The sequence below is a fragment of the Ambystoma mexicanum genome, chromosome 5q (genome assembly GCF_040938575.1).
Source record: "Ambystoma mexicanum isolate Mex_15411 chromosome 5q, UKY_AmexF1_1, whole genome shotgun sequence".
Classification (NCBI taxonomy): domain Eukaryota; kingdom Metazoa; phylum Chordata; class Amphibia; order Caudata; family Ambystomatidae; genus Ambystoma; species Ambystoma mexicanum.
In genome coordinates, this window is record NC_090933.1 from 1,252,600,382 (window position 1) to 1,252,627,491 (window position 27,110).

Consider the following 27,110-nt stretch of genomic DNA (forward strand, 5'->3'; position numbering starts at 1 on the left):
ATGCAGGAGTAATCTCATCCAGATAAGCATTATTATCACCCATCAAATGGACGGGCAGATACTCAGGGCCACATTTGAGCGATACTGCTTTTATCTCCAATCGTTCCCTTGCTTTTGGTTTTACCTCCCCTTTCAGAGGTGTTATAATCAATTCCGAGCAGACCGCTTGGTTTTTCCATAGGCCACTAACTCCTAAGTCAGAGAGGACCTCCTTAACATGAGCGATCCAATTAGAGCTTTTGTCCCAATCCATGACATACGATGGGTTAAAGCCCCTCAATATATCTCCAGGCACTCAGTTTTCCATTTCTTACCCAATCCAAAACGGGTTTCAGAGCGACCTGATCACCAATCGGAAGGATACTTAATTCAAAATGAACCAATGATGACCGTGCACTCTTGGGAAGAAGCATCAGTTTTTTCAAAAATCTATTTTCAAGAGTATCCAATGTTCTTGTGTTAGTATAGCACCAAAGCTCAGAGTCATAGGTGGATGCGGTTAAGGCCTGTCTCTTATATAGATCTAATGCCGGGGAAATGGCACCACTGCCATGTCCAATGAAAAAGGATTGAATAGCCCTGCTGTATTTTCTTACAGTTTGTACCCCGCTTTAAGCACCTCCTCTGACCATCCGCCTGACTCATCAAATCTAACACCCTGGTAATCGAGATATTTCACTTGTTCCAGCTTAATTCCATTAACCTCTGTTGACAAACATCTGTGCTTAGCAAACTGCTGCTTAAAGACCATGGTTTTGTAAGTGTTTAGATCGAGGTGTATCTCCTTATCTTTCATCATAAACACATCTACTGACTTTTCAGGCCTTGGGGCGCAGTTGCCACGATAATTGCGTCATCGGCGTAAAAAAAGCGCAGGATATTTCTCTGATGCCATATTTGGCCAATCTAGGCAGTCCCTTACTAACACATCTATTTCTTCTTGAATTTAGATGCAAAAGAGAAGTGGTGCTAGTACGCACCCCTGTGTCACCCCTTTTTTTAACAATAAAAGGGCACTTCTGCTCTCCCCCCAAGCCATAACGTACAGAGGCTTGGTTCTCCGTATATTGCAGGTTAATATGTTTTACTAGCTGCAGAGGAGCAGCTCGATTCAATAAAATTTGCCACAAAGTGTTTCTATGTGGTATGTTCCTGGATCAGTAAGAACAGCAGAAAACAATGATCAATGAGGTCCCTCCATTAGTTCGAAAACCAGCCTGAAAGTCAGTAATCACATGATTTTCTTCTACCCACTCTTGCAAGTAATTTAAGATCACTTTCCCAAAGGTTTTTCCCGCACAATCAAGGAGAGAGATAAAGCGGTCATTTCCCGAGGAGTCCTTCCCTCCGTTTTTATAAATTGCTACTAATATTGATTTTTGCCAGGATTTTGGGATAATCCCGTTCTTATTACTACGCTAAAGATTTTACATAATATCCTCCACTCATCTTTAAAGAGATCCATGGGTATAGCGTCAGGGCCTGCAGCTTTCCTGCTTTTTTGGGATCTCAGGGCCCTTTCCACGTCTTGAGTTGTGATGAGAAATTTCCTGGGAACGGCGGTCATATCAATAATACAGTTTTGGGACGAATTAACAAACTGTTCAAATCTTTCATCTAGCCCAGAAAAATGGTACTGCCAAGCTATAGCAGGTATGGAACATTGTGGGGTCTGGACCCCGTTCTGCTCTTTTGCTGTGACCAATTTCCAAAACAGGAAATTATCCCCATCCTCTAATGCCCTTTGGAGAGCACTCCACTGCTCAACGGCAAACTAGCTTTTTTTCTAACTAGATTCTTATACTCAGATCTTAAAAAGCGCAGCTTGGCTTTATCCGTCCCGGATTCTGTTCTAACTAGACACTAGCTCCTTTTTGGCCTTTGCACAAGCCTCATCATACCAGCTAGCGTTGGCCAGTGTCTTCCTCTTTACCATTGCCGCAGGTTGTGAAACATAGGGTAATAAATATACCTTTCACCCAGTGTCCCAAATTAAGGCAATATTTCAGAATCTGTTGACATATCACTACAGATGGTTCTTAAGTTGTCTAGAATTGAGAAATATAAAACTGGTTTGACATCATGTGCAACTATATTGACCCATTTTACAGATTTACGAACATGGCCCTCTATAGCAATCAGTTGTTTTCTTGAAGGTGCATGCACATTATCTGTGGCCAACCTTTGTCTTAGAGTGCCAAAAGAAAGGGGATAATAATAGTCACTTTCTGATCCCACATGAACCTCAAAATCATGGATTTTATCCATCTTTAAACATAATCAATGTTTGAAGACCCATTACAAGCTTTAAATGTAAGCTTTGCTGGCTTATCTTTAGGTAATCTACCATGGCATGACCTCAACTTTGAATTGAATAGTAGACAAGCCGATTCTACTGCTAATGTATGTACCCTTTTTGAGGGTGCAGCAGACAAGGTTGGTGTATCACAAGCCAGATCTTGGTCTTCCCATAGGCTCGCTGTTGCCTTGAGAGGTTTTATCTGAAAGTTCAAATCCACTGCCATTAAAGTATATTGGCTTTTCATAATACTCGGCTGCTTCAAACCTTGGAGTTTGTAAAGTGTTGACATTCCATCAGATCCAGTCTGCCTATTGTATAGATTAAACAACAAAAAGCGTTCACCCTCACTAGTTGTTATGACTAGAAGCTGGAGATCGGGGGAATCTATCCCAACGCCTAGCACATTCCAATCTAAATTGACATCAACCCTGTGTGGTTTAATGTCTAATTCCCTTCTCTTCCCACGCCTTGTCTCTCCTTCCTCAAAAGCACCATATTCTAACCAGGAAAGCATGTGATGCCGGAACATGAAAGCCTGGACTTTTGCATGTGCCCGATTTACGGCCTGACAAAGGCCCTAGTAACCACCAGGAATGACTGCAAGGGGATTCTCCAGGCAGAGCCCTGCTTTTGCATGTAAAAGAACAGGAGTTAAAATCCGACTCCTGCTAGGTGCCGCTCTACCAAATTCTGCCAAATATAGACAAAGTCTGACATTTCCAGAATGTGCAGCCCCTTGACCCTTCATTGGCCAGTCTAAATTGTGATTATTTTTATCGTCTGGCCCATGATACATCAGGATACTGAACTATGGATACTATTTTCACTGCCAATGTCTTAACTCAAAACATGAAAAAGTGTACTTCCTTCCTGCCTCCACCAAAATACAGCACCCTAACTAGGTCCAAAATTAGTAACTACTATTTCATGTATTGGAACCATATCTAGTTCACACTAAAATAAATACTCAACCAGGAAAGGAAACTAAAATGTAAATACCACAAGACAGGCCTTCGCTGTCTACCCCCCCCCCCCCCCAAGAGCCTGGAACCTCCTCCCTGTCAACGTCAGACTCACCCCCTCACTTTTAATGTTCAGGAAGGACCTCGAGACCCACCTCTCAAGGAATGGCTCCTGCCTTGCACCTAAGTCCACACACCCTCCACTCCCCACCCTACTTTACACTCAGTGATCTGCTCCCCAATCCTTCCTTCCCTAATGGCTTGTAGATCCCTTGCTGCCACATTGCCCACCGTCTTCCTCCCCTGTTGTTAGCTCCCTGCACCCCGTTTCTGTGCTTCCTTGCACGTGTTAGATCCACTGATTGTAAAACGCTCCCTTGCTTCCTGAATCTAGGTCCTCACTCAATAAATACCCTATTAGTAATATTCATAAAAAACGAATAGTTAAGTGCCTCCACCAGTGTACTTGTAGATAGCCTTCCGGAAAAATTAACAAAGCCAAGCGCATACAATTGTCTGCACACTCTGTTATACCTGTGAGGGCCAATCCCCTCATCACATGATTAATCTTGGTTAGCTCACCCGCAAGAGGACAGGATTTCTATATGCATCAATCAACAATTATAAATAAGCATTATTTGGGTTCAAAAGTGTTCCCAGGGTTCAGTCAAAAGAGGAAAGGTAGGGGAGACAACACATCTCTGTGAGTAATACATTGTCAATCAGTCTTCTATATAACAAATAATTGCAGGTTCTCACTCGCCCCCCATCTGAGATTGCCTAACTCTCTGCAGTCATTCTATTCAAGCCAGTTGCTTCAGCTAGAACGTTCTCCTTGTGCATAGTCCCAGATGTGCAAGAATTCTGTGATCCGCAAGAGGCGTTCCCATGATGAATCAATGGAGATCTAGTCTATCCACCACCTGCCTCCCCCTTTTCTCATTAGCAGGCCTTATCAATCCAGCCAGCATTCTGCATCCAGCAGTGTTTCAACAAAGAAGGATTTACTACCAGAAAGTACTTTTGGTGGTTATAGTATCATATACTTTATCTTACATTACGGAGCGCTCACTTCACTTTATAGTAGGATTTCTAGGACTTCTGCACCTACTGTGTATAATCTGGATGTACCACTCTGTATCCGTTCCTTAGTGCACACAAAACTTAAGATCTCTTCTCTGGTTGGTAATTGAGACTAAGAGCATGTTGTGGAGGACCTGGCGGACGAGGCAATGCCAGAGACATGTGGGCACTCTCCAGTGGGGTAACTTTGCTGAAAATGAAAGGAGTACCTGCCAAATGAGTGGTACAAAATGGTGTGCCACAAACATTGGCAGGGACAAACACCCTTGTCCCCCCCCCCTAAAATTACGCCCATGGCGCTCTCCACAGTAAAGAACGTCCAGAGCTAGTTTGCGCCCATAGTCTTCCTCAATAGTCTCTCATCTTGTCCCATTCTCTCTACCATGTGGACATTGCTTTCCAATCAGGATTGACATACTCTTAGTCCACCACCTGCAATTGTGCCCTCTGTACTGTACACAATCCTTTGTATTTTGCTGAGGTTTCTAGTTTCTTCCCAAATACACAATACAAGAGAGCTTCAGCATGTCTAACCTCTTATGTCCTGAATCCTCAATGACAAGCAGGTTACTTAGGGTGTGGTCTTCTCCATTGCTGGCCAACATAACCTCTCTCAAGAATTTCTGGGAGACTTGACACTTTACTATGTCCAGATTTGCTTTCTGGGAATTATAGTTTTGCTTTTCTGAATGTTCGCTCCATTAACAGAAGCTTAGAGTAAAAGTTGAACGAAATGCCTCTAAGTCAATGGCTTCCCAGTCAGTTTGTTATGAAAATCTTGGGGAGCGCTTCATGGAAAAGTACGCATTCATCCCGCAATGCATGGGTGCCGAGAAGTTACGCTGCACATTATGCGTATTCCTGGAACCGTGGTTGTAAATCGAGTCCGGAACGCCCCTGACACGTCCCCGACATGCCCCCATGTAAAGTCAGACCAGCCAGAAACAGCTACATTTGCATGCTCCCCAGACACACATACATGAAACCTGTAAACAGTGCGCGGGGTCCCTCGCAAGCAGGCCTGCAGCTCGGGGACCCTACGCAGGGTCACCCGCAACTGTCACCGGCACCCCAACAACATGCATAGGATTTATTGTAACTCGGTCATCAGTCGGGAAAATCTGCGTGCAAAGCCCCATAAACCATTCCTGCACCCCAATACACTGCGTATGTACACCCCTAACTATGATCGGGACCCCGCCTGCATGCATGCACCCCTAAATCCGACATGCAAACTCACCTCCAAAGTTGCGAATCCACCCCGCAAGTCTGTACGCCTGCTTTCGGTTGGCAGAGAGATTGAGGGCTTTGCGTGGGCATTTCTCAGGCGAGAAATTGCGCCGTCACATCCATGAATACGCTTTGTCATGCACCCTTGTGGGCATGCCATGGACTGCCTGCGTGCTGTCCCTCGTAACACCCACTTTTTGGCATTTTGTTCCTCATTTTTCGTGTTCTGGCCACACATCCGCCCTCTGTGTAGGCCTTGTCCACGCCCTGCAGGGTCTCTAGCGCAAGGCACTCAGCCGCTCAGAGAGACGCGTGCAGTCAGCAAAATATCCAGCGCCGTCGATTCTGCATGCATTTTGTCTCGCAAATCTGGTATTTTATGCGCAAATAATTCCATAAATCGGGCCCTTAGAGTTCTCTGTCATTTCAGCATTGCTAATAATGTCCAAAAAGAACATAAGAGCAAGAACGCCATACAGACCGGCAACCATGTGACCGGCCACAAATTATCATAGCTAGATAACTTACCAACCATATCTAACAATACTAGATATGCCCGATAGTGTGCTGATGCAATTTTCCTGATTGTTTTTAAATTATTATATGATATTCCTTTTCTTGTGTTTCATCAGAGATACAACAATCATACATTACTTATATTCTCAAATACGGACAAATGGCACATTCTTTTTACGTGATTACTTAGAACTTTGAATAATCATTTTACACTCACATTTTCATCTCATATGTTTATATCATGTAGTAGTAGCTGTGCAGCAAGAATTCTTTTAAAGGCTTTATTAAATCAAAATGTTAAGTCTTTGAAACATAAAATCAACAATACCATACAAATGTTCTCAAAAGGTGTTTCAGATTTGTGTGGCACTGTATATCATATGCCCATGCTTGTCTTACATAAAATGTCATAACCTAAACAAAATCAGCCACATTTTCTCAAACCATACATCTCTGATTTCAGGTTTGTGTGCCTCTACCTGCCTACACACGTTTCACTCATTTACCACATGCATTTGTGTGGCTATGTAAGCGAGCTTCTTCAGGGCTCATTAAATCTTTTGATAAAGTGCTAGAATTCCAATGTAGAGTACTCCAATGATGTATCATATGCAGTCAAATTTCTTGGTTGGCCAGTGTACATTTACTGTCCTGATCTTACTGGTATGATCCTCATAATTATTTTCTTCTGGCTTTCTGCAATATCTTTTAAAGTTGTCTTGTTTCAAAAGTGCATACATGCAGCATGATAACAGCGCTCATTTCAGAGTTTTTGCTGTAGAAGGCCAGAAGAAAATAATGCTGGACCTACAATAAAGAAAGGAATTACTTGATTCTCTTCTACGATATACACTGACAAGATCAGAACAGTGTTTATTTTTCTGTCTTTTCTTGATTTAAGCCAAGAAAACTGATTGGAATTTAACACTAAGATGATATGGTCCCATGTGATAATATTGCAGTGAATAAGTCAGCCAGGTAGGTGACTTATTTCTTGACCCCCAAAATTCTTTCCCCAAATAATCTAGGACGGGTATAATGATATATTATTACCTCCAATCCTACAATATTTGGGGAAAGTGTTTGATTGCCGGGTGGCCATTTTAACGGTGATACTATCACTGGATACGTCTGATAGATGGCCTCAACTGACCCACGTGTGTCAATCCACCTTCTTTCCCCTGTAAATCGCTCTTGGTCCTTCTAGCAAGGTCCGGTTGGATTTGCACTTACTCGTATCAGTGCTGCACCCAAAAACAAATCGAAAATAAAAGTAAAGCTGTTTCTAATAAATTAATACCTCATTCCTACCCTGTAAATGTTCGGGGTAAGCTACCAGCACCTCCATGCCCCCAAAATGGCATGCGTTCACTATAGACTCGTACTCAAGCTGCAGCTTCCCAGCTGGTGCTACTGCCTACTGAATCTGCTGCCCTCATTTACTGAACGTGTGTACATAATTCTCTCTTACTCCTACCTTCTCTTCTTTCTTCCACCAGTCTGCTGAAAACAGCCCTCTGGGAAACTTTCTGAAAGGGTTCATTGATGTGCCTTCGTGTCACGTAGGTGAGTGTGCTCATTGTTGCCTGCTTGTAACCATCATTTTAATTTAATCAGTACCATGTGCTTCTGTTGGTTTTTCCATCCTTGAATTGTTTGGGTTTTCCTGCAGCAAATGTGATCTATTTTACAGACTGGAGCATCTCTAAATCTGGTAGGATTACGGCATAGCCAGACCCATGTCATTGAAGCAACCCTAAAATGGGACTAACCACAGGCGTTGCTAGGGAGCGACTGGGGACGCTAGAGCCCCTGATCTTTTGGTTGCAGCCCTGGATAGAAGCTCAGGGACTACAACCAAAAGGCTAGCGAGCCCCGAGTCCTGGCAGTCCCGACATTAGTGTAGCCCCAGATCTTTTACAAACCTAGCAACATTCCAGCTCTGTGCCCCATCGCTACTGGCCTATGAAAAGCACGGCATAGTTATCACAATATTTAAGCTTCCTTAATAGGTTTATACACCTTCAACATACGTTTTCTTTATATTTGTACTATTCTTTTCGATGTAACAACTTTGATTTTTAAAGACGTAGAAGTGTTGTCTTCCATCATGTGGTAGCACTTGGATTACAACATGCAATAGAGTATTCCCCGAAGAACTAAATGACAGCACTGGTCTGCGAGAGGAAAGGAAAGTCACTGCAAACATTGGAGGCATAAAATGCTAATACTGTTAATTGCCAAGTTTAGAGGAAATGAAAGGAAAACATTCAATCTGTTGGTCATATTAGAGGTGTGTGTACATATCCTGACATAAATATGGCAAGGCACCCAGACTTCAGTTCATTTTAATGTGGGTGCTTTACCAATAAAACCCCAAAAGTATAAACCTTTCTACCTCCATCAAAATATATTGAGCTTGTTATTCTCTTTGATGAGGAGAACGTATTGGGAAGAACCCCGAATGCTACAGTGGCCGCTGGTCAGCCTATTCTTTGGGTTTTCACCTTAAAAACTGCTCCTGGTGGATGCAGATCAGTCACTCTCTGTACAACCTTCTATCTGCTGGTGATATTACGTGTCTGTAGTCACTGTACATATCCTGACATAAGCCTGTTCAAGGGATAGGGTGCCAAAGTAGCCCAGGCGTAAGACTCAGAAGATGAAGATGCTGATCAGAATTTACAGCAAACACTTTGATAAATACACAATAAAAGGTTATCCACACACTATGTATTTAAAAAATATATATACTCTTGTATAGATAAAAGGGAAACCTCACCACAGAGTAAAACCTTGTCAGATCAATGTGTGTAGTAAGCAATAATACTTTTAAGTCACTAAATGTTCTTGACAGTTCTAAAAAATCAATTCACAGGAAGAACATTTTATAGGTAGTTAAAGTCCCAATATTTCGATCGTATCTGAAAGGGTGGGAGACCATTGTATCTGAAGAGGGGGCACCAAATGAGGATCAAGACAATGAATAAGCACTCAAGCAACACCAGAGGCACGAAAGATGAATCCCAGAGTCCCAGCGCACGCTCTAGTGCAGGCGTGCCGCAGGGTTTCAGAGGGGGTCTAGCGGTAATGTTGTCCAGAGATCCTCGACGGCTTCAGTGATGGTGCACCGATGCAACAGGGAACTAGCCACGGATACTATCCAGCAGTGTGGGAGGTAGTTGTCAGGTCTTCTGAGTTGCTGTTGATGCTCACCAAAGACGCTGGTTTCTACGATACTGGCAAGCTCAAAAGCAGAATTCCCACATTGGAACCAGTGTCTTGAGACCTGAAGGGAGGAGTATTATAAGTGTTTCGTCCCCAGACCACACCGGAGAAGGGCCAGTGACCTCAAAGTGTTCTTGATGGAGGTTTGGTGCAGCGCTCAAGCGACATGAGTACCAGGGGGAGGTGGAACCAGGGTCCTAAAGCAAAACAAAAGTAATAGCTGGAAGGTTTGGAAGTAATCTTAAACCTCTGGCTCACACTCAAACACTGACAATGTAGAGTCATGTGACCCCCCTCAGGACTTCACGTAGGACAAAGACAGCCTCCATTTTGGATATCGGGAGGTGTTGGTCAATAAGGTCCCAAACGAGACATAATAACAATGAGGACAACTCCAAACTGTGTTAATATGGGGCACTTTTGGGGTACCCCTGCCTTTATACAGAGCCACTCTCCTAGCAAGGCTTTAGATTAAGAACAGAAGGGCTCCCTTCAGATTAAAAGCAAATTTTCCATTTTACAGACCACCATTGCATTTTTATCTCAGTATTATCTCCTGTAAGCAGTGGCGAGCAGGTCCCACAAGAGGGTCATGAAATCTAAGGTACTTATTTTTGTGTGCAATAAAGGCATTTTCCACAATGGCAATGTGCTATGTCAATGTCTCCAAATGCCCCCTTACCACCAGGGCACCTCTAGTAGCCCACCCGTCCCCCTTCCCATACATTGCTGTAATGGGATCCCTTTCTTGCAGTGATCTCCAAGGAAGGAAGGAGCTCCAAACAGTTTGTCTTCACCATCCACTCCCAGCAGATGTCACACCCTACGCAGTCACTGGACGTGGCTACAGACACGCAGGAGGAGCTCAATGACTGGGTAGCCAAAATCCGGGAGGCAACGCAAAGCGCTGATGCCAGGGTGAGTGAGAAATACAGACAGATTGCAACCCTCACTAATCCTCAGGATGAGGTGGAGTCTATCTGCAACAAGTGTCTGCAAACCTTGGCTCTCCAGATATTTAAGACTACAGCCCCCCATCAGCCCTTTCCAGAATAGGCACTGGTGAGGGAACATGGACTCATAGTCCAAAACATCTGGCGAGCCACAGGTTGCAGACTCCTGATCTACATGGTGCATGATTGTTTTAGGGTAACATCTTCAGGTGAGATATACTTCCATTGCTGCAGCCAGTGATGAAATGCTATGGGATGCCTGGGGCATTTGGGATTATTAAACCAAGTCATTCGTACATCAGGAGTTCAGATTCTTGCTCTTACCGATACTTGGTTCAATGCCAGCTCAGTCACTGTCTTTGACTCCCTCCTCTCTGACGGCTTCAAGATCATCTCCAAGCCTCAACCTCATTGAACTGGCAGGGGGGTTGCCTTAATCTTCCCCGATTGGGTTCCTGCTTCCACCTTTCCTTCCATCTTTCCTTTGAAAGCCTGGTTTGCAAGTTGGTCATCTCTCCCATCTCCACCCTGACCATTGCTACCATCTACCAGCCTCCAGGCGCCACCACCCATTTCCTCTCTGAATGGGCTAGCTTCTGCTCTTCCTTACTTTCATCCACCTTTAGCCTACTCCTCCTCAGTGATTTTAGCATTCAACTGGACTACCCAGGCTCTGCATCCATTCTGTTTCCTGACCTCTGCACCTCGCTTTCCCTCTCCATTCTCCCTTCCAGGCCAACCCACTCTGCTGAACACACTTTGGATGCCCTCATACACTCTGACCTCTCTCTCCCCCACCCCCTCTAGTTATCGCTCTCTCCTGGTCAGACCATTCTCTCCTCTCTGCCCACATGGGTCCCTTTGGCCCTTGCCCGCGCCCTGAAAAGTCCCACCAAGCTCGTTCACTAACATCCACCCGAAGAAACGAGTGACTGCAGCTGCCTTCGCCTCCACCTTAATCCTTCCACCTCTGACTCTGCTCTCAGCAACCTCCATCTTTCCATCACCAATACGCTTGACATTCTTGCCCCAGTCATGAGGATCCCTCTGAAACCTGCCTCTAAGCGTAACACCTGGTACAACACCAAACTTGCATCCCTGAAAAGAAAGTGCAGGTCAGCAGAACAGAAGTGGCTAACCTCAGGCTCATCCTCTGACACACTGGCCTGCCGCCTGCTCCAAAGGTAATACAGACTCGCCATCCGTGCAAAGAAAAGAGCCCACATACAGGCACGGGTCTCTGGCGCATCCAATAACATGGCTGAACTTTTTAAGATCTGTAGGGAACTAGTCAACCCTTCCACCGTCTCCTCCTCCCCTTCCCAGCCCCTCTGCAATGCACTGGCAGCACACTTTGCCACCAAAACTCAGGATATCCTGACCACCCTTTCTATACTCCCTCACAAACCATCCCACACTCCCCCCTCCTCCGTCCTTCTCCCCTGTCACACCTGAAGAAGTTAACAGAGTTGTCCTCTCCATGGAGGTCTCTTCTAAGCAGGTCTCCCCTTGCTTATCCAGGACCATCAAGGATAACATCGGCTCTCTTGCCTCTGCTTGCACTGATTTCTGCAATCACTATTTGTCACTGGATCTTTCCCCTCCCCCTTAAGCACTCCCCTGTGCTCCCACTGCTGAAAAAGCCATTTTCTGACCCTACTTGCACTGTCAGCTACAGCCCTATTTCCATCACCCCCTTCCTGGGGAAGCTGATTGAGAAGCTGACCTTGCTCCAACTCAACTCACACACTGGACTTGTTGGTGGTCTCCACGACCATCAATCTGGATTCCGAGCATCAAGAGGCAAGGAAACTGCTCTTCTGAACACCTGTGAAGACTGCTTGCATCTCTGGACTCCAACTCCCCAGCTGTCCTTATCCTTCTCGATCTCTCCTCTGCCTTTGACACAGTCAACCATTTGATCCTCATACAAAGACTCCACGAGACACTTGCTATCTCGGAATGTGCACTGGGCTGGCTGACCTCTTTCCTCAATAACCGCTCTTCCCAAGTCATCCTGGTCTCCTTTTCCTCTCATACCTCCCTCTCCACTTGTGGTGTCCCCCAGGGCTTTATAATCTCCCCCTGGCTCTTTAAAATCTACCTTTAACTCATTTCATGCCTCATCTCCTCTTTCCCCTCCCAACTTCCAGTGTTACGCAGATGGCACACAGCTATTTATCAAACTCCCTACTGACCTTCTTGCACCCTCCATCATCCCCGACTGCCTATCTGCCATCCAGTCCTGGTGTGCCTCCAAGGATATCTGCCTCAACGCCTGTAAAACTGAGATCCTACCCATCGGGACCCCTGCTCCCTCGTTCTTTCCCTCACTTTGGCCTTCCTCCATGGGCTCTCCCCCTGCACCTTCAACTGAAGCCAGAAACCTTGGAGTCATCTTCGACTCCTCTCTCTCCTTCCTCCCCCACACTCAGGACATTGCCAAGAAGTCTCACTTTCAGCTCTTGCTTCTCAAAGGAACTTGACCTTTTCTCACTTTCCGTCAGAGGCTCAATGTGACCCAAGCCCTGGTTTTCTCTAGGCTTGACTACTGCAATAGCCTCCTCCTGAATCTACCATCTGCCACTCTGCGACCCCGCCAGCTAATCCAGAATAGGGCAGTGAGACGCATCTCTCATGTACTAAAAAGTCTTCACTGGCTCCCGGCTGCTGCACGGATTAAATTCAAATCCCTCTGCATCATCCACAAGGCTCTCTGGGCCCGGGGACCTCACTATCTTCAACTTTACCTCACTAAATACTCTCCCTCTACACCACATCGTTCCTCTGGCACCAACTCTTTGTGGGTAAAGCGTTCTGCTTAACAGTGGACAGGGGGTCGTTCACTTTCCTCTGTGGGCTCCCTCCTATGGAGTAGCCTGCGCCTTGAGCAGGATCTTCTCAAATTCTTCTCTTTTCCTCCCCCTTCCCATCTTCTCTCCTCTGCTAATCCCACAGTTGCTGAATGGGTGTCCGGGCCCTTATGCATCCTCAGGGCCCTGACCTCCCACACCAATTCTGCCCAGCTCCTGTCTAGCCACAGCACTTTGCATCTACACAGGCTCACCCATGAGCTCGGACTCCCCAGTACTTACCCCCTCTTCCCTCTTCCTTTCTGCACTTGCATCTTTTGAATACTCACCAGGCATAGTAGGTTTGTCCCTCTCCCATTTTCCCCTCACTGCTCTTAAATATTGTGTTTTAATGTATTTCCCACCCTTGCTCCCTCCCTGCCCTGTAGGCGCTTTGAAACAGTATTTTCTTATTGTATAAGTGCCTAACAAGCAAACAATAAATGAAATAAATAAATACATTGATGGTAGGTTATCTTTACATTTATATGAAGTTTGTGTAAGGTTCTTCACTGAGCTTTCCTGTTTACAGAATGCAATATTGTGAATAACCAATGCCAGACATACGGAAAAATGCAAAACTGAAAATAGGTTTCCAGCTGTGTTGTGGTGTTTCCCTCAGCCATAAGAGTAGCCCTACCTTGCCCATCTCATAGAAGTTCATTTTGTTTCTTTAAAAACCCCAATAGCCCGAAGTCCCATTCTCCCTCCTTTGCATCTTTATCAAAAAGTTATTTCGAACCCGTAGAGGGGATACTTACCTTCATATTTGGGAATCACTGTCCTGTGAGTCTTGCCAGTAGACGCTCCAGAAGCCCGCTAGCTCCTCGTACTCCCAGAACCATTCTGCACGACCCGCCTTCCTTACAAGTAAAAGAAAGTGGGATAGGTGAATAACCTAATCAGTGATGAGTGGCTCCAACCCTCCCCCCGGAAGGGTAGGGGGCTGGCTGAATTTTTTTTTTTTTTTTTTTGGGTGGGATTTGCTAGTTATTTTGTGTTTCTGCCACAGTTGAAATGTTCTGCTGTTTTATCCACAGACAAGAGATAACTTTCTCTTCTTTTCAACACTATGTTACCATTTAAATGGTCCTTTGTTTTACCATTGCCTCTTAAGTTACGCTGACGGTCTCTGTTTGTTTGTCCCAGATGCAAGAGGGAAAGATCATGGAGCGGCGGAAGAAAATTGCCTTGGAGCTTTCAGAGTTGGTTGTTTATTGCCGGCCAGTTCCATTCGACGAAGAAAGTAAGGTTCTCAACAAGCCTTACCTGTCCATGTGCAAGCCCACTGGTGTCTAATATACCAGGCCATGCCAACTAGTGTGTATGTACCAGTGCCAAGCTCAAAGTTTCATGTTAATTGATCTCCCTGCGTTTACCTTTCCTGTTGAATCCTCTTTCCATCCGGTCATTAGAGAGAGGTTCTTCGCACAGCACCATTTAAACCGTGCTCAGCCTCATGAGTAGAGCGTGAAAATATAGCTACCAAACAGATCCATGACTGCGCATACACTCACTGTCCATCTTAGTTACCCACTGATAGATCCTTGGGTGTGTATTTCTTACCCCATCATCAACATTACACATTTTAGTGAAATCATCCTTAAATCTTCTAAGATACACTTGAAAAGTCCATCTACTACTCCTACTGAATGGCTCGTTCTCTGGAACATGGCAAACACACAGGCGGGGAAGCCATGTTTTGCATGTCATTGAATGGGAGAAGTTATGGTAGGTCTAGAGCTAATGCATAGCTTTTCTCATTGTTCTCGGTCTGCCCGCAATGTGTTAGCTTTTCTATGTCAATGTCGGTGGCACTGCACCAATTAATATATTATGCGCGTGTGCATACTGGTTTCTTTTTACTGCTATGTTCGCTGGCCTGCCACCGTCCTTCCACATGTGTCAGTCACCATACCCCAGCCTGGATCAGCTATGGAGTCACATGCGGAACCAAAGTCCACGCAGTGAAATCCATGCAACCGGAAAAGCTTGGGGGGCCCGCAAAGAATGGCGACCTGCAGCCCTTTTAACGTAGGTCGTATTATCCGATAACTGCCCTCTATGGTACCAGTAAGAGCCATAATCCCCTCTGCATTTGTAATGCAACCAGGGCTTTACTGGAGTAAGCCTTCAGCCCAAATACACTGCTGCAACTAAGCATGTCTCAGGGCAGGGCCCACAGGGATACAAAGTGCAAGTCCTGTTATGGGTAACATGAGTGATCAAGGATGGTACCACTGTGTGAGAAATGGCAATGGAGGGTCAGGAAGATGCAGGACAGAGGTTGGTACCAAGATGTTTATTCCAACTAAGTCCAGTGTAGTTTTCCGGTACAGTCTTCATTCCAAGTAAGAGGTAAGATAAATTAGAGGGAATGATCATGGGTGTATACCCCGGCACGTCCTCTCCTCAACATCTCCAGATTTAATAGTCACTGCTCGAACACTCACTCAAGTGCAGGCATAACATTCCATGTGACATCCCCATCCAGGCATGCCCACAGTGTCACTCGGACACTCACACACACCCACGTCCACAGTGTGAGAGAATGAGGTACATCTTCCCACATTACGCTTTGACACTGGACAACACAAGGAGAAAGACAAAATCCACCAAGAAAAGACACTGGACAATTACCCAGTCACATCCATTCACGGGTCTCACTAAAAGGGCAACAATCCTGGACTAGGGCAATTAGTCCTTTAAATTCACTCATAGAGGGCAGTCGTCCTACAAGCAGAAAACAGGAGGGGTGGTTGGTATGAAGAGAACTGTGATCCTTATAATGGAGAAAGATCAAACAAGGGAGGGCAGGGAAGGCTTTCTCGCAGAAACGTGTATATTTCTTTTTATATGTAGTTTCCTCAAAGCGTAAGTGCTAAAATGTTTTATTCTGGTTAAGGGCCCTCAAAGACACCAGGATGACCGTGACTAAGTATCAGAAAATACCCTTTTGCAGAGTAAGGAGTCACAGAGAGAGAAAGAAGAGCTTGCAGGAGGAGTGAGACATCCCAAGGCGAGGGTGCCAAGGTGTGGCACTCTGTGGGGGGTGGTGCTGAAGTGGTGACCCCAGAGGTGTGCTAGAAGAGGGTTCCTGTAATTGAGGTACTCTACAGAAGTCTCCCATGACTTTAAGGACACTGTGAAGACAGCCTTGGAGAGTGGCTATGAGGGGAAAACCCAATTAAAATGAGGCAAGTGAAACTTGCGCAAATTAGCCCAGCACGGATGGGGCAGCAGAGACCTGGAGCCCCCAATATATATGGGAACATTGCAAGGATGCATCCTTGGGTAAGCCCTGTCAGCAAAAGAGCCCTGCCGATTGTGGGTCCCTTTAACACTAGTGTTGGGGAACTCTGATAATAGGGAAGGTAGTGAGTAGCCCAGAATATAGGGGGAACATTGTGAGGTCTCATTAGGGATACTCAGGTTGGCCCCATCAGTTCAAACACTGTACTAGAAAAAGAGAAAAAGTGAGTGAGTGAGTGAGTGAGGGAGAGAGAGAGAGAGAGAGAGAGACAGAGACAGAGACAGAGACAGAGACAGAGAGAGAGAGAGAGAGAGAGAGATACCTCTCTGTCGGCTGATACCCAGTAGGGTTGCCTCAATCAGTATGCCCTGTAATGGACAGGTCTGCAGTGGGCTCCCTGTTACAATTGAGGATGCAATTAATAGCGCAATGGAGCAATGAGTAGACCCATGGGATGAAAGCCACCACCGAGTGGAGGCCCCCTTGGAGAAATAAATGAGACATAAAGAGGTTAGCAGGGGGGGGGGGTGCAGGAGGCATTAGGTACCAAATGGGTACTGAGCATCAACATTAGCTGTAAACATTGTATCCAGTGTGATGAATCCATGGAATGTATGCCTTTTCCCCAAGGGGGAGACATTCCCTTTGGGACTAGGAACGTAAGCCTGCTAGGTTTAACACCCCCCTAGGGAACAGGGCAAGCGACATCCCACTGGGGGTGGCCACCCCTTAAGGGCCACAGAATCCTCAGACAAGGGTTTTATTCCACCTCCCTGTAACACAGAATCCTAGGTCTTTATTTGTTACATGAGGCTTGAACGGGGCAGTAATGTACAGGGCCCTTTAAAAGTGGATGGCTTGTCTTCATGATTTATAACTTGGACTTGTTGACGCTTTTACAAGAAGAGCGGAACCAATAGCTCCTCCCAGCTCGTTCCCTGGAGGAACATGCGGGTGACGAGACCCTGATAAAAAGAGGAAGTACCAGCCGGAGACCGAGAGAGGATGGCCTGCATAGTCCCGCAGAGGAGGGAGTGCCTCCCTTAGAGGAGTAGCCTGGATGCAGAGCCACATAGTTGGCATGGCAGGCAGAGGGTGAAGGAAGCCCACGGAATGCTGCTTCTGCAAAGAAGGCAGGGATCCCGAGGAGATCAGAGTCGCTGAGAAAGAAGGAAGCAAAACAATGCTACATGCAACGGACCGGCTTCCTGCCTATCAGACAGCGAAATCATGTCAGTCTCGGACAGGAGAAACGACACGTGAGAACTGACCACGCACCCCAAAGCAAAGTCGCAAGCGCAGGTCTGTGCTGGTCAGAGAACCCGATTCCCCCAAAGAGCATCGCCGCTGGAATGCAGGTAGGCAGCATCAAACAAGGAGTAGGTGGAGGGTGATGAGGCCACAAATGTGATGAGGAAGTTGAATATCAAAGCAACGATGAAAAAGCCACAGGGCCCATGCCGGCCTGAGAATTCATATACCCCACGAGAGTGTGATAGAACTGATATTCACGGCAGGGCTGAGAAAGCCCATAGCCCACACCGGGATGAGAATCCATATACCGCTGAAGGAGTTGAGAGAACTGACAGTCACAGTAGGGTTGAGAAAGCACACACTGGGCTGAGACTCTGAGGACCCCACAAGGTGGTGAGGAAGTTGAATATCAAAGCAACGATGCAAAAGCCACAGGGCCCATGCCAGCCTGAGAATCCAGATACCCCACGATGGGGTGAGAAACCCCAAAACAGGGTGACAAAATATGCATAGCCCACCTGGGGCTGAGACTCAAGGTACCTTATGAGGGAGTGAGGAATGGTGCTGTGCGATTGACTGTGAGTGTATGCACAGTCCAAAGGGCTAGAGAAGCCAAGCCAGTCCAAGATGCAAAATATGCCAAGAGGGGATAAGTAGTCCCCCAAACCAAGCAAGGGTCTGCAAGGGAACCACCCAATTGCCACAAAGCACGAAATACCCCAATCTGGAGTGAGAGACATTTTCAGTTTTGTGAATTGAATCCCGACCAACCCAGATCAGGAGAGCATGTTGTCTCCATTGCAGAGAAAACATCCAGGGAGACTGGGTAGACGTGGAACAGTTTGAACTGCCTAACGAGGCCTTTTTGCTTGGAGATGGACTGAGAGACATTTTGAACTATCATAGTAGGCCTAGAGCCGAAAAAGACACTGAGTAGTCTTTTGGTGGGCATCAGAAAAGCACCCACCACTAACTAGTCCACGGGGTATTCCTTTGCTAAGCAAACCTTTGTTATCCTTTTTCAGGCAGATGTTAGGGTAGCGCAGGTTTGGACAGAGTTTCTTTGTAAGACATCCTGACGAGCATCAGTTTATTATTTTCCATACTAGGGAACTCATCGCAGAATTACGGTTAAAGTAGGCCTTACATTCTTTAATAAAAGTAATCTCATCCAAAACATTTCTTCTTGTCCGTCTCCGATGTATGACTTACTACCTCAGACAAAGGCCCCGACAAACTGTCCCAGATAAGAATGGAACATTGTAAAGATTTTGTTATTTACCTATTTGTTGCTGTGTGTGTTGGCAGCATGTTGCCAAGGACTTCAGCTACCAGAAACCTTAGAGTGAAAAAGGTGGGTACTGTGGGGGAAGTAGAGCCTTTTAATCTGCTTAAAAGCAGCCTCTATACACTGAAGCAGTGTTTTATTTACATATGTGCTGATGTGCGTGGTGGCAGCGTGCTTCTAAGGACTCCAGATGCCAGAAGCCTTGGAGTGGACTGTAGGGCAGGATAGCCCTTCGATCCACTTAAAAGCAACCTTTCCACGTTGAAGCAGCGCGACAAGCCGCATACGTCGCTGTCACACCGTCGACCAGCGGGCCGGACACATCATGAAGGTGGCGGTTGCTGCACCTCTGACTGCTCGGGAAATTGAAGTTACTGGAGGGATAGTGCCACCGAACGATAGGATGAGTGAAGTGCAAGCTACCAATAAGAATGTATGTACCCCATCACACTCCTATGGCTTGAGAAAGCCAACATCTAAACCTACTACTAAATTAAATTTTGATTTCAGCAAAGGTCAAGGGGCAGTTCCTGGCATACCAACTAGAAGCAAGATTACTAACTTTTTCATGAATTAATCGATCAGCATTATGACAATCAATAATTAAAAAACTATGCTCAAAGAACAAGTTCTCACCTCACTGGCATGTCTTGGATCTAAGCTCACTGAATCGATTATTATTGCGTTAGAGGCAGACACGGAGTGTGACATGAACAATGCAATTAATAATGAACGCGTTCTCACTAACACTCCAATTGAAACCTATAATACACAAGACAAGCACCCATCAAATAATGAACCTAGATCCACTGAATGTATGGCACGAGGTACACAGATATTGTAGTACATATCGATGGAGAAGGGCTAAGGACAAAAAGGTATGCTTCGTACTCCTACATCACCACTGCTGAATTCCACCATTATTGAGGAGGAGGATATGGAATCCAATCAAGTAAAATTCATTAACAGTAAATTCGAAGTTGCAGATAATGGAGCATGTCTGCACAGGCATACGCCTTCCACAGAAAATGTAGAATTCCTCCTTCTTCCGGGCTTGAGGACCATTTTATGACACATAACTCACTCTCCTCAACCTAAAAATTACAAGCATTGGATTTCTGATTTAACTTACCTAGTGAAACATATTATATTATATATATATATATATATATATATATATATATATATATGGAAGTGGTGGCCCATACTGAAATATTACTTTTAATCACATGTAAATTGCATATTAAATCTCCACTTACAAATATTGCATGTATGATTCCAGAAACTATGGACGGTGAGGAGGTTGATGGAATTAATTTATAGATAACGTGACCACATCTACACCGCTAGTGAAATAAGTAAAATAATACACTTCCAGAGGGGAGGTTTTCAAAACAACGGTTGAGGAGGAACAGAGTGATGCTGTGTCGTCCCAGTCGACGTCTGATGGCCTTACAGTAGTCAACACTTTATCTAGTAGACAGCCTGTCAAGTCAAATCATAAAGGTAGCAAAAAAGATAAGAAAAACAAATGGAAAAAGACGGTCCAGGAGATGAGTCCTCTTAATGAAATTATGGTCCAGGATCCAGATAGTGAAATAGGTAACTCTGAAGCGGATGGATGCATTAGGAAAGGGCAGATTCGAAAGAACAAAATGGTGCCTAAGAGAAAGACTTGCCTTAATAAATGGATAAAATATTTGAAAAATCAACAGGAAGATGAATATCCTCAGGCAGCATTGGCTAAAGAGGGCACAGCTCAAATTGGAGATTGTAAATTGCCTGTTACTCGCAATAAGGACATTCATGATTTTCTGGTACAATCACCTCAAGAACTGGTACAGTTTGAGATGCTGGAGAAAGATTAACTGGGTGAGTCTATTAATCTTGAAGGTGGGGATTTTCTGTTCCGGTCTAACCTCTATACAGGCACCAGCTTACATTGGCAGCTTAAAAAGAGGGCAATGAATCATAATGACTCTTCCAAGCCTGCAACATTGTTTGGTACTTGCATGACAAACAATCAAGCAATTAGTATATTGGATAAATGACTGGGTGTAGACGAGGAGGCCAACACCATCCGTTCAATAGTTAGGATGCCAATCTGGAATGATCCGCACCCGGATAATGGCATCTTATTTCAAAGTCTTTTCTGCCATGCAAGGAATTGCATATTGAATTGAAGTTTTATCCTGAACTTATTACATCATATCCTCCCAATTCGACTGGTCAGATCGAGTGATATAATGTTGGTAGTCTTGATTGAAAATGAACCGTTAGCAGGGCCAAGAGTCTATATTAATTCAATCAAAATTAGAGAAAGTGTATTGTCTAACTCCCAGACAATTGGACATGAGTGTACTCCTATCAATGTGAATAGTAACAACATGAAGGGTTGTAACATCTCTGACTTAGGTCCTAAAATGAAGAACCTGAATGCTGAAGGAAGGCTAACGGCGGCCATCGATGGCGATGGAGTAAGGAAAGCATTTATTATTTCTCCAAGTGGGTTCTGTGGACAGACATGACAACACTCTTATCAATTGTTGAAAATCAATGATCCTGTAGGTCGCTTTTCCAACTGCACTGAGAATGGGCGTTTGTGGCTGGCTGATATACCCCGGAGCAGACGTTAAGGGGAAGTGAGAGTTGGTGTGCTGCTGCATACTGGGACCTAAAGTGCTCTCTCCCAACCTGTTGCCTCATCCTGGCATGGTGCAGTTCGTTGTGGTGCATTGCAGTGCACATGTCCCAGAAACTGTGCATTCTAGGGTTGAGGACTGGCCCTTTTATGACCACACTGATGTTTCACCGATTTCAGGCAACCGTCTCATGTGTGAAGGTGCTGAAATCCACAGAAAGGGGTGAAGTGTCCAAATGTTATGTAGCCGGTAATGTCCTAAGGATCCTAACAAGTAACTATGCCAAATTTGGTGCAGACTGGATAAACTGTGTGGAATTGTATAAGGAACAATGCTTTGCCAAGCCACAAACCCACAAACACATTTTTACTTTTGCTGAAATCTGGGGAATGGGGTGCTGGTGTCCCAATATCATGTAGCCAGTATAGTCTGGAGGGACCTAAAAGGTAACTATGCAAAATTTGGTGCAGATTGGTGAAATGTGGAATTGTATAAGGAAGAACACTTCGCCAAGACACAAACCCAGCCACAAACCCAACATTTTTCACTTTTATGAATATAGATCCAACCTTGGAACAAAGTAGAGATGGGGAGGACTGGTCTTGGTTAGCAAGGGCTCTTCAACCCTGCATATTACAAAGACCATAACAAAACAAAAGAGGTGAGGGCTGGAAGGATTAGAATTAATATTAACCTGGGCAACCCTCCAGACCATTGTTCTTCACCTGCCAAGCCATTACAAAAGGGGAAAGACCAAAAAGTTTTAAAGTATTTTCCATCTTGCTCATGTTGCAGCTTCATATGGGTACATTTCCATCTTGCCGCTAATAAAGTGTAAAAGTAGTTTCCTTCTTGCCGCCTTGCAGCTTGCATTAGTCAGGCTTCCACCCCACTTGAGCCCTCTTCGTCCTCCCTCCCTCTGCCCTCCCCCGACCCCTGATTGGGCACTAGGCCCTAGTTAACTGTTGCACTCAGGTCAGCCCCACTGCCCATAGCAGCCACTCCGGCTAAGGGGTCCTGAGGCAAAGGGCAGCTCCTACAGTAGCAGCTCCAGACTGTGTACGCCGTGGGAGCATGCAGCGCAGCAGTCAACCAGCAGCGACTGACAAGGTAAGAAAGGTGTGGGCAGGGCCTTTGGCCTCTTCCGCAACCTCTGTGGTACTCTTTCCCATTATTGCTCCCTATTCAACGGTCCTTCCTTTCTTATTACTCCTGTTAGCTTAGTTTGTAGTCTGCGGCGCATCGCAGTTATACGTTATCCATATCTGCCATTAAGTGAATTGTCGCAGCGAGCCATTGGGGCTTTTTCCCTCTAGGAAAGTAAAATCTGAGTGTTTTTGCATTTGCTTTTGTGTTGAAAATTGGACTTTTCCCTCTATCCCCCTATCAAGGATCTCGTCCTTCTATCCAGAAAACTCGCTTCTATGTTTCCTGCTTTCTGTTGTTGCGGAAACCTCTGCTTTTTCCCTTATCCTGGACATTTGATTCTAGATTGTTGCTCTACTTTGTGTTGCAGTTCGGTCTTTTGCAGTGCAGTTTCTCCCTCTCTCCCTCTCCCCCACCTCCTTCTCACCACCCCCTTCCTCCATGGTGCTTTCAATCTCCTCTTTCTACTCTACCTGCTCTAACTGCTACTCCATCACCTATCCTATCTCTGTTTTGGAAGGAAAAAGTTCAAGAAAGATCCCTGGTCGCCAATCCAGGCCTGTCCATCGCTGACACCTATGTTAACGCTTCTTCCAGACAGACTGTCACTGACATCCTCTGTTGTTCCCTCCCCGGACCTGTGGATTCCCCATATGGTTTCAGTGCTCGCTGCTTTCTCTTCCTCTCCCATTAATGATGGCATCCGTTGGAAAGTACTCCTGGCATGCTTCCTTTCCTCTAGGGCCATCATTAATGTCTTCCTAAATGGCACTGTCATGGTCCAGGGTTCTCAGCCCAACCTTCTCCTTCTTGATAGGCATCTTCCATCTCTCATGGACCTCCTTCCTCCTTCTGCCTCCCCACTGACCCCGCTGCCACCACCAACGGGTGTACCACATTCCTGTACCCCTCCTTGGACTACCTTCAAAAGTGGCAACCAGCTTCACTAAGCTACCCTCAACTCTCGCTCTGCCGTCAAACACTCCTCAGACATTTGCCAACCTCCTTGCGGATCTCGTTGACCTTGACATCCTCGCTCACACCGAGACGGGGTTCTCGGCCAGCTCTGTCACAAGTTTTGACACTTTCCTCCCAGAAGGCTACAAGATCTTCTCCAAGCCCAGGCCTAACCAGTACAGGGGTGGAGTTGCCCTGATCTTCCCTGAATGGGTCCCGGCTGCTATCATACCCACTCACACCCCTACTCCTCTGAATGCCTCGGCTGCAGGCATGGTGTTTCTCCTATCCTCTCGCTGATTCTGGCCGCCATCTACAGGCCACCAGGCTCAGTTTCCCTCTTCCTCTCAGAATGGTCTGACCTCACCGCTTCTCTCCTGGCCTCCACCTCCAAACTTCTCCTCCTCGTAGACTTCAATATTCACCTTGACTTCCCTGATGCAGCCTTTGTCCTTTTCCGCAACCTCTGTGGTACTCTTTCCCTCTCCATTCTTCTCTCTGGTCCGGCCCACCCAGCCGGATAATCCTTGGATGCTTCCATCTCTTCTGAAATCCTCATCTCCAACCCTCTCACTAATCCTCTCTCCTGGTCTGATCATACTCTCCTGTCCTCCCACTTGGACCTCTTGTGTCCCCAGGCTAATCCCCAGCTTAAACTGCTTAAATTGCCCACTTCCTGTTTTTTATCGCCTTGGCAACATGTGTATTCCTTTGGAGATAATGTAATCTCACTGTGTCTTATCTGGAATCCTTGTAAACAATTGAGGTCATAGCTTATCTTATTATATTATTATCTGCTATTATAAAAAAATGTCCTCACTCATGGTTTAATCACTGTAGAGTTGCTTCATATATATTAATGGTGTCATTCATGTATTTCACACCCAAAGGTTATTTGCCACTCAATGTACTTATTCTAAAGCCACTTTCCGTAGTGCCTCTAAGTTGATGCTTCTCGCAGTGCCCTTTCTGTGAAGTCACTTATGTTGGTCGGGCCTCTTCACTGACCCATATGCTCCCTGAATACTTCAATTCAATAGGTTCATTGCCACAACCTCACTGCCAAAATAAATGAAACAGCCGTTCCACAACATGGACCCACACGCCACTAATGTTGGGCCAGCTCCAGCTCTGGTCTTCCTGCAGCCACCCTACATGGTGCCTGCCATCACATGCCTCTCACTGGCCTAAAATAATCCATCAACACTAATACAAATCTTATTCTTACACGTAACATATATGCAGGGCACACAATGTCTAATGCTACTGATAGGGGGATTTCTCAAGTGTCATCGGATCATGGCCTAGAAAGAACAACCTGCTCTGCTAGACGGGGGCTGTGCCCCAGTTAGTCCTGGCTCTCACCCTGATAAAGTGACAGAGCAGCCTGACTTCTCAATTAGGAGGAGAGCAGGGTGGTAGTAGGGTAGTGTGTGGATTGTCCACACAAACTATACTCTTAATTGGAAGAATACTATGTGAGTGATATACATACATTTACTACAGGTTATTACTAAGATTTAGGTACACGTGATGTAAAATAGTAAAACATTACCCACGCAGAGACCCACAACATTTCTAAAGTTAGTACATTGTCTACTTTATACTTCATATAGGTGTGATGAACAGCGGTTTCTACAAAGGAACGCCTATATGAGAGCAGGTGTGAAGTAGAAATCTTACAACATTACGTAAAATAACAGTACAAGGTCTGTAACAGATCCAAATCACTTATGCATTCTCCAGGGAAAGTATTGCACAAGTTAGTAGACTTGTAACTACTTTACCAAGGGCTAAAAGTGTGAAAAGCTGAGATTCCACAACCAAAGGCCCAAAGAAGGATGGCTGTAGAGAGAGATTAAATCCCACAGATGAAAGATGGCCTCAGTCAGGGGGCACCAAGGACACACTACACCCGAAGCCCACGGACACGGAGTAAGAAGTTCAATGACGAGATATGGGTCAAAAGACACAAGGAAAGCAACCCAGGCAGAAATCTGCTGCAAGGAAGACCCATGAAGCACAGGTTCACTGGTCTCTCCAGAGGGCGGGTTGGATCCAGCTAGACTGAGATTCAGCACTCTGGTTCTGTTCAGAATACCAGAAGGTTGAGGCCACCAGGGGGCGCAGGCAGGATGGACGCCTGAGCTTCGAGCTCCGCACCCAGCCCCGGGTAAACTGCGGTCCACCAGCGGAACGAGGGTCCCATGAACCACGCGACCCCCACCAAGAGGTGTGGGAACCGGTAGCCCCCACTTGGACCCAACTCCGGTCCCGATCCGATGCTCCTACGAGGAGCTTTGCGGGCTGAGACGATACCAGCGGCCCCTCCCCCACGGCCTGGTGTGGAGCAGCGTGGGAGGCGACGAGGGAGAGCGTCCGCGCCCACATAGGCCGTGCCGCTCATGAGAGGGCCTGGGGCCGCGGACACTTAACACGGACTACCGCGGATCATCGCACGAACCAGGGGCCCGACCCGAGGAAGGTCATCCGCCCGCCCAGGGAGCTGCGACATCGCAGGGGGGGCCGACGCGGGAGCGTGCCCCCCTTTCCATCGCGGCACGCATCAAGGCAGCCCGCGGCGCCTGGGGGCTCCACGCCCGGCGCTTCTGAGGCGGGGCAGCCGGGAAGCCGCCGACGCGGCCCGGAGAGGGTCATCCTCCCACCCTTAGAAGAACGACACTGCCGAGAGACCGACGCCGCGGCCCCGCGCCTGGCGCTCCGGGTGCTGGAGGCGGGACAGCCGAGGTACCGCGGGTGCGCTCTGTCGGAGGGAGGCCCGGGCCTACCTGCCCATCCCACGGCCCCAGAGTCCGATCCGAAGAAGGCCATCCATCTGCCCACGGAACATCGACATCGCCGCGGGAGTGCACCCCCCCCCCCAACACACTCCCCCTCCTCCCGCTCTCACCTAAGGAAAGTGCCAGGGGACACCTGCAGCCTCGCGACGAGGACCCTCCCCACTGCGGCTAGGTTTGGGGATCAAAGTGAGACAGGCATAGAGGGCAAGGGCCCCTGCCCGGCACCCCTACGACCCCCCTCCATTGGAAGGCCTCTTGGAGTAAACGGGGCACCAAAGGGAACGTTCCGCAAACTAACAGAGCCAAACAGGGTAGACACGATCCTCCCATGAGCTGGAAAGAAAACTTGCTGAAATACCAATTTGTGGCCAACGAGAGTGTCATGGCGACCGGGGGCCCCGCTACCCCACCCCCAGACTTGGGGGCCATCCAGAACAATATCCAGACGATTCTAGAGGAGATACGAGGGATGAGGACTGACATGGGCGCCAAATTGGCTGACCTCACGACCAAAGTCACCACCCTAGAAGACCGAGTGGAGGGAGTCGAAAACAATCAGCTCTCTGTAACGCTCCTCGAAACCCAAATGGACATTAGACTCCAAGACATGGAAAGACGAGAGGAAGAACTCCGGCTTAAGGTC

At 46.5% G+C, this 27,110-nt stretch overlaps 1 protein-coding gene across 1 annotated transcript in view; it reads left to right on the plus strand.

Annotated features, from left to right (window-relative positions):
* Positions 1 to 27,110, plus strand: part of LOC138497983 (1-phosphatidylinositol 4,5-bisphosphate phosphodiesterase gamma-1-like) — a 738,955-nt gene that overhangs the window by 621,021 nt on the left and 90,824 nt on the right. The window contains exons 24-26 of the mRNA XM_069621756.1: positions 7,593 to 7,659; positions 10,076 to 10,239; positions 14,276 to 14,372. Coding sequence (XP_069477857.1) covers positions 7,593 to 7,659; positions 10,076 to 10,239; positions 14,276 to 14,372 — 328 coding nt within the window. The remainder of the gene's footprint in view (positions 1 to 7,592; positions 7,660 to 10,075; positions 10,240 to 14,275; positions 14,373 to 27,110) is intronic.